The following is a 7671-nucleotide window of genomic DNA, read 5'->3' as shown; positions in this document are numbered from 1 at the left end:
GACAGCAATCCTAGATTTGTGTCGGGACTATAGCTTGTAGAAGGATGAAAAAGTATGGATAAATTCATCAAAATATATATTTTTTAATGAAAATATGTCAATCATTATTTAAATATGTTGCTAACCCGTTGTATACATGTGATTATGCCCTCGAAGCCGATGTTTGGAGGACTTCATCTTGGGCCTAACCACACCCAAGCCATCCTACAAAACACCAGCTTCTCGGGCATTATCACTTAAATAAACAAAGACCACACAGTTACCACTTCAGTCTCTGGCCTCGGAGTATAAAGCTGTTTAGATGGTGCCTGTTCCCATTTCCATCCATCTCATCCATACCGCTCCCCTTTGACAATATTGTCACCAGAAGTCATAGACATTAAATCAGCTCACATTGGCCATGGACCGCATTTCAGTAGATTGAGGCTATGGGGTATTTATTCTATCAAAACCGGTATCCTGTTTTCTGGATAAAAATAATATTACATTTTTCACACATAGCCAAACCAGATTGAGTGTTCTTTCCCAACATTAAAATAAAATAGAACAAAACATAAAGAAATTAAACATGGTTGTTTTTTAGCAGTGGTGTTTATTTATGAAAACAGTATTTATTACATTGGCTGAACTGCATTATCTTGGTTAGCCCTAAATTAATTTTAACAACAAGTACAAGTCTATACACCTGACTCACCTGACTGAAATGTCAATTTTCTTGTGGGTCATGGAATAATTAGAAAATCCTCAAGTGTCTTCAAAAATCAAAAATATGTATATGGTTAAGACATAAATAGATAAATATGTTAACAAAGGAAACCAACAAAAACAAAAACACCCAGACAATAAATAAATAATAATAATAAATAACATTCAAAATATCTTTGGCCAAACATGGGCCACATAATTGTCTCATAACTTGTCCAACTGAGAGTAGTCTCAAAACGACATGCCTCTGTCTGCCAGTCAGCCTATGCTTGCATGACCAGTTTTATGCCAGAGTCTTTGAGAGAGAGAGAGAGAGAGAGAGAGAGAGAGAGAGAGAGAGAGAGAGAGAGATAAGGATACAGTATGTGCAGTGAATAAAAAAATCTGAAAACAATTATTTTGAGGCACTTTTAAGGATGTCAAAGAAGAAAATGCTTGCATTTCCTGTGTTTTCTGTCTTTATTCCCCCTAGAAGTGAAGACGTAAAGAAGACAAAAAACAATATTCAATATAAATGTAATTGAAAGGCTGTCTTTTTCATCTTGCTATCTATCCTCCTTTTAAACATATTGCGATTGACGATAGAAAGAAAAAAATTCAACAAAAAATTGATTTGCAAAAAATAAAACCCTGAAAGAGAAAAAAAACAAAAACATTTAGTTAAGAATGCCATTTCATGTCCACGTTTGGAGTCTACTAAGTGAATAACATCATCAATGTCTGTTTTCTGTTGTTGTTGTTGTCGTTGTGTCTGCTTGAGTATGCGACTGCTCTCCGAATATTCCCGCCAGAGTCTTAAATCGAGGACCCCATTTGTTGAGGTAATCATAGTCCTCATCGGCATCTACTACCAGAGACTCGATGGAGCTGAGCGACTCTGCTACAGAGCCCTCTCCCTCATAGGCATAGGTAGCTAGAGAGTCATAGGGTGGGGCCGAGTTGTCCACATCGTTTTCCTTCAGTCGCTGATTGATGAAGTCACGGATATCTTCACTGTCTTGGGAAACAGGAGTTCGTTTTTTGCCGGTTTTGGGGTCGGGTTTGACATCCCGTCGGAGAAGGTCCCGGTTCTCTTTCAGAAGGTTCTCCTTAATGACTTTGGGGTTGCGGAGGGTGCCCATGTCGAAAGCGTGGGTGTCCTCTTCGCCCCCTCCCTCATCGTCGTAGTGGATTACATTGTCACGGATGTCCTCCTTGGATGTCATCAGAGTCTCCTTCTTCTTCTGTCGTCTCAGACCTACGTAGATGACCACGATCACTGGAGAGAGATCACAGAGAGAATAACGCATTAGTGGTTTATGAAACTATGAATCACTCTTAATGGTATTGGAAGCCTAAATGGTGCTATATAATGTTGCTAATACAGCATTGGAGAGAGATCAAAGATGATAGATGACACATTAGTGGTTGATGAAAAGTGTGAGATAATATAAAGTGCAACTTGCATTGGGGAAATGTAATGATCCATTGTTTATGTTTTATTTGGTGGCTTGAGAAGGTAAACATTTCCTTGGTATGCATTCATGTGACTTGCCAATGAAGAAGTTACCAAATCTCCCACACATATTGTTCCTTAGCAACAGACGTTATGTACTGAGTACTGACATGACAAAAAACATGACATAGTCTTCTGACATTGCATTGTAGTCAGGGACTGATCACGGCATGGGGGTGGTATTCTTAAGAATGTACCTCCACAGATCCTTCCAATTTCCCTCAAACTGGAGCTGCCAATATCGAACACACATCTCCCACACTCATTTTGTAAAGTAAGGGGGATGAAAGATTATTCCACTGTTTTTTCCTCCTCGCTGTGGTAAATACAGTACATTTCCTATATGGGTCTTCAGTTGGACTATTCACAAAGGAAAGAAATGCACAGTTCAACACATGTATAGAAAGTATTCAATTATAATGAAGAAACAAATGGGTTGAAAATTTACAAAAACAATAGAAAGCATGAGAGCTGAAATCTTGACTGCCCTTCTTTTCCTTCTCCTTTGCCTCCTCTTCTACGATATTAGTCAAACAGTGCGTCAGCTCCCCCCAGTGGTCAAGGTTTGACATGCATGGTCATTATTATTTGGACAGTTCTTTCTTGGGTGGTAGCTGGGTGTGGTCTAATTATAATGGTCTGGGGAGGTAACGCTAATGCCAGACATGCCCTCATGCCAGCCAGTTTGACAGACAGCTTGATTCCCCCATCATTTACACGCAGGAAGGAACAACTGTGTCAGCTTGACATATCCACCACAAAAACTAACTGGCTTTCAAAAAGAGAGTTATCCCTGTAAGTTGTGATTCACTCTGGCACTTTCTCTGGGACAGCGTGACTTGATGGAATAACATTGATGCCAGCCATAGCCTCAGGGCATGTTGACTAGTCAACCCTTTCAACACTAACTCTACATTCACAGAGAGCAAAGTGGGCGAAGAAGGCCATGTTCATACCAACAAAGACTCACTCTCAACATGAAAAATGACTCCTTGAAGTTGGCTAGACTAATTCATGAAAGAACACTCGTTGAACAATCTCTGAACCCCATTATCTTTGTGGACGTGTAATTTCTAAAAAGTTGCGATCGTGGAGACTTGCCGTCATGGTGTGGTCCAAGAAACACATTAATACAGAATTATCCTGGGTACATGCACATCTTAGATGCAAGGGCATAGTATTAAATTATGTGGCTACTAGCACTAGCGGCAAATAGCAAATTATGCTTTCTGAATCTCAAGATTATATTGACATGATTAATTCAAATCAAATAAAGCTTTATTGGTCACATACACATGGATAGCAGATGTCAATGCGAGTGTAGCGAAATGCTTGTGCTTCTAGTTCCGACAGTGCACTAACATCTAACAAGTAATATAACAATTCCACAACAACTACCTAATACACACAAATCTAAAGGGATGGAATAAGAATATGTATATATATAAATATATATAAATATATGGATGGGCGATGACCGAGCGGCATAGGCAATATGCAATAGATGGTATAAGATATAGTATATACATATGAGATGATTAATGTAAGATATGTAATCATTATTAAATTGGCAATATTTAAAGTGACAAGTGATCCATATATTAAAGTGGCCAATGATTTGAGTCTTTATTTAGGCATCAGCCTCTCTGTGTTAGTGATGGCTGTTTAACAGTCGCTCGGTCCCAACTTTGATGCACCTGTACTGACCTCGCCTTGTGGATGGTAGCTGGGTGAACAGGCAGTGGCTCGGGTGGTTATAGTCCATGATGATCTTTTTGGCCTTCCTGTGACATCGGGTGCGGTAGTTATCCCAGAGGGAAGGTAGTTTGCCCCCGGTGATGCGTTTCACAGACTGCACCACCCACTGGAGAGCCTTGCGGTTGTGGGCGGTGCAGTTGCCGTACCAGGCGGTAATAGAGCCTGACAAGATGGTCTCGATTGTGCATCTGTAAAAGTTTATCAGGGTTTTAGGTAACAAGCCACATTTCTTCAGGCTCCTGTGGTTGAAGAGGCGTTGTTGTGCCTTCTTCACCACACTGTCTGTGTAGGTGGACCATTTTAATTCATCAATGATGTGTACGGCGAGGAACTTAAAACTTTACACCTTCTCCACTACTGTCCCGTTGATGTGAATAGGAGGGTGCTCCCTCTGCTGTTTCCTGAAGTCCACGATCATCTCCTTTGTTTTTGTTGATGTCGAGTGAGAGCTTGTTTTCCTGATACCACACTCTGAGTGCCCTCTAACCCTGTAGGCTGTCTCATTGTTGTTGGTAATCAAGCCCACTACTGTTGTGTCGTTTGCAAACGTGATGATTGAGTTGGAGGCGTGCATGGCCGCGTAGTCATGGGTGAACAGAAAGGGGCTGAGCATGCACCCTTGTAGGGCCCCAGTGTTGAGGATCAGCGAAGTGGAGATGTTGTTGCCTACCTTCACCACCTAAGTGCGGCCCATCAGAAGTCCAGGAACCAATTGCACAGGGCGGGGTTGAGACCCAGGACCTCGAGATTAATGATGATCTTGGAGAGTACTACGGAGTTGAATGCTGAGCTGTAGTCAATAGAACAGCATTGTTACATAGGTATTCCTCTCCAGATGGGATAGGGCAGTGTGCAGTGTGATGGCGATTGTGTCGTCTGTGGACATGTTGGGGTGGTATGCAAATTGAAGTGGGTCTAGGGTGGCAGGTAAGGAGGAGATGATATGATCATTGTCTAGTCTCTCAAAGCACTTCATGATGACAGAATTGAATGCTATGGGGCTGTCATTTATTTAAATTATCTTTCCTTCTTGGGTACAGGAAGAGTAGTATCCATCTTGAAGCATGTGGGGACAGCAGACTGGAATAGGGAATGATTGAATATGTCCGTAAACGCACCAGCCAGCTGATCTGCAGATTCTCTGAGGACGCGGCTAGGGATGCCGTCTGGGCCAGCAGCCTTGCGAGGTTTAACACGTTTAAATGTCTTACTCACGTCAGCCACGGAGAAGGAAAGGGAGGCCCTCAGTCCGTGGTAGCGGGCCGCGTCGGTGGCACTGTATTATCCTCAAAGCGGTCAAAGAATGCGTTTAAGTTTGTCTGGAAAAAAGACATTGGTGTCTGTGACGTGGCTGGTTTTCTATTTTTAGTCCATAATTGCCTGTAGACCCTGCCACATACGTCTCGTGTCTGTGCCGTTGAATTGAGACTCTACTTTGTCCCTATACCGACATTTCACTTGTTTGATTGCCTTGTGGGGGGAATAACTACACTATTTATATCTGACCATATTCCCAGTCATCTTTCCATGGTTAAATGCAGTGGTTTGCGCTTTCAATTTTACACGAATGCCGCCATCTATCAACGGTTTCTGGTTATGGTAGTTTTTCAGAGTCACAGGGTATACAACATCTCTAATGCACTTCCTTATACACTCACTTACCGAGTCAACGTATACATCCTTGTCATTCTCTGAGGATGCCTGGAACATTTCCATGTCCGCGTGATCAAAACCATCTTGAATTACGTATGCATGCATCATTACACACTTGGTTGATATGAAGCTGATACATAAACGTACACTTTAACAATGAGAACAGTGATACATCTAGTACTTTATAATGTTGCCTGGAACAGTGATATTCAGCATTTTGAGTCAGTTCAAGGTTGGATTGCCTCTGAGTGTCCTGTGTGATCTGAGGCATAGGTTGATGGAAAAGACATATGTACTTCAGACCTTTTTAAGTTATGTACAAGCAATTAAGTAGATTAGTTTCAATCATATCAAGCGTTTACTGGCGATAGCAGACCCCAGCGTAGCGGATGTTTTGGCTGTGTCGGAGATGGAGCCCTCAAATTGGTGAGCAACTGCTCCTGCAATCATTGACAGGAAGCCACACTCCTGTAGAAGTTCAGAGCGAGAAAGTGTAGGCTATATAGAAATAATTACGCTGAAATTGAAAATCATTAAACAACATAATGAGGATTTATATCATCCTAATGGAAGTGTAGATTACATCTCTCATTCCAATGTTAGAACTTGTAAACAAGGCTGCATGGTATTTCTGTAAATGCAGCTCCATGGAGCCAATGGCAATGTCGGCTTTAGGTATAATGCCGGGAGCCACTTGTGACAGCTCTAACGCAGTTCCACCCCTGACACTGTCAAAACAACTGCTATGTGGAAATTGGCTGAAGAGGATCTGATTGAATCGAGCCCTTAGTAAAGTAAGTAGCCTTGCATGAGTGAGCTGGAACGGCTTATAGGAGGAGGAGCTTATCTATTTTTTTCTGTAGCGTGAGGCAGCTTGATGTACAAGTACACCACCTGGACAGGAAACTAATATATCTCCTTATTGCTGAGTGCCAAGCAGAGAAGCATCAGGTACAGTTTTTGCAGTCTTTGGTATAACTTGGCCAGAGGTCAAACTAGCAACCTTCCAACCTCAGAGTGGATACTCTAACCACAAGGAAACTGAGTTAATGCAGGTTACACATAGCATAATTGTAAGCAACGATATGCAATGATATGACATTTGGATCGTTGTCTTGATATCCAGGTCCCGGGTGGTCCTATGTCTCCTCCTACACCTTAGTCTGTAGATCAAATAATTAATGTACTATTTGTAATTACAGCCTATTTGATTGCAATTCAATATACACCTAATCCTGTAACCCGGGTGCTGTCAGCGTGAGCTAGCTGAGTTTGGGCCAGGAGCATCACTCCCTGAAGTAGCATGCAGAGCCGAGCAACACAAGGCAGAGCAATGCAAGGCAGAGCAGACCAAAGCAAAGCAAAGCAAGCATGGCATAAGGAAAGCAACAAACGCAAAGAAAGATGACAGCACCCTCGCTCAAAACAATAGCATCTTATAGATTACGTCATTGTAAGATCACAAGACCTCAGAGATGTAAACATCACCCATGCCATCAGAGGTACTGAAGTCTGCTGGACAGACCACCGCCTAATCAAATCTGTGATGGCCATCAGACTGGCCCCCAAGCAAAGAAAGCAACCCATAACCCCTACACAGAAACACAACATCTACAAACAACAAGCAGAAGAGCTAAATGACTCTGTCCTGTCCATCTGAACGAAACCTCCCTGAATGCAACCCTGATTGCAATACCACCGATGTTCAGTAAGACTGGGTGGCCTTGAAGGAAGCCATCCACAAGGCATTTGCAGATACTTTCACATGTGAGCCTCCGACATTTAGTGAAATGATACTTAATCACATTCAGTTAATTATAGGTGTGACTAAATGGACGTGACTGGCATGCCAACCCATAACTCTAACTCTAACCATTACCATGACCTTAACCTTAACCCTGCCCTTAATCTTAGCATCTAACCATAAACAATTAGGTAATTCATAATTGGTTTGCAAATTGATCCCTTTAGTTTTTCCTGATCGTATGCTCTGTGGTGGAGTCTGGGTGGAGGGAGAAAAATAATAATTTTATGGCTAAAGATGACATTCTTTTGATTAT

General features: G+C 41.9%; 1 protein-coding gene across 1 annotated transcript in view; it reads right to left on the bottom strand.

Annotated features, from left to right (window-relative positions):
* Window positions 1–572: 572 nt before the first annotated feature.
* Window positions 573–7671, bottom strand: part of LOC118361556 (cadherin-12-like) — a 193346-nt gene continuing 186247 nt past the window's right edge. The window contains exon 12 of the mRNA XM_035741578.2: window positions 573–1963. Coding sequence (XP_035597471.1) covers window positions 1419–1963 — 545 coding nt within the window. The 3' untranslated portion in view covers window positions 573–1418. The remainder of the gene's footprint in view (window positions 1964–7671) is intronic.

The sequence above is a fragment of the Oncorhynchus keta genome, chromosome 28 (assembly GCF_023373465.1).
Source record: "Oncorhynchus keta strain PuntledgeMale-10-30-2019 chromosome 28, Oket_V2, whole genome shotgun sequence".
Lineage (NCBI taxonomy): Eukaryota > Metazoa > Chordata > Actinopteri > Salmoniformes > Salmonidae > Oncorhynchus > Oncorhynchus keta.
The sequence above is the reverse complement of the archived record's forward strand: the minus strand, read 5'-3'. Positions and strand labels throughout refer to the sequence as shown.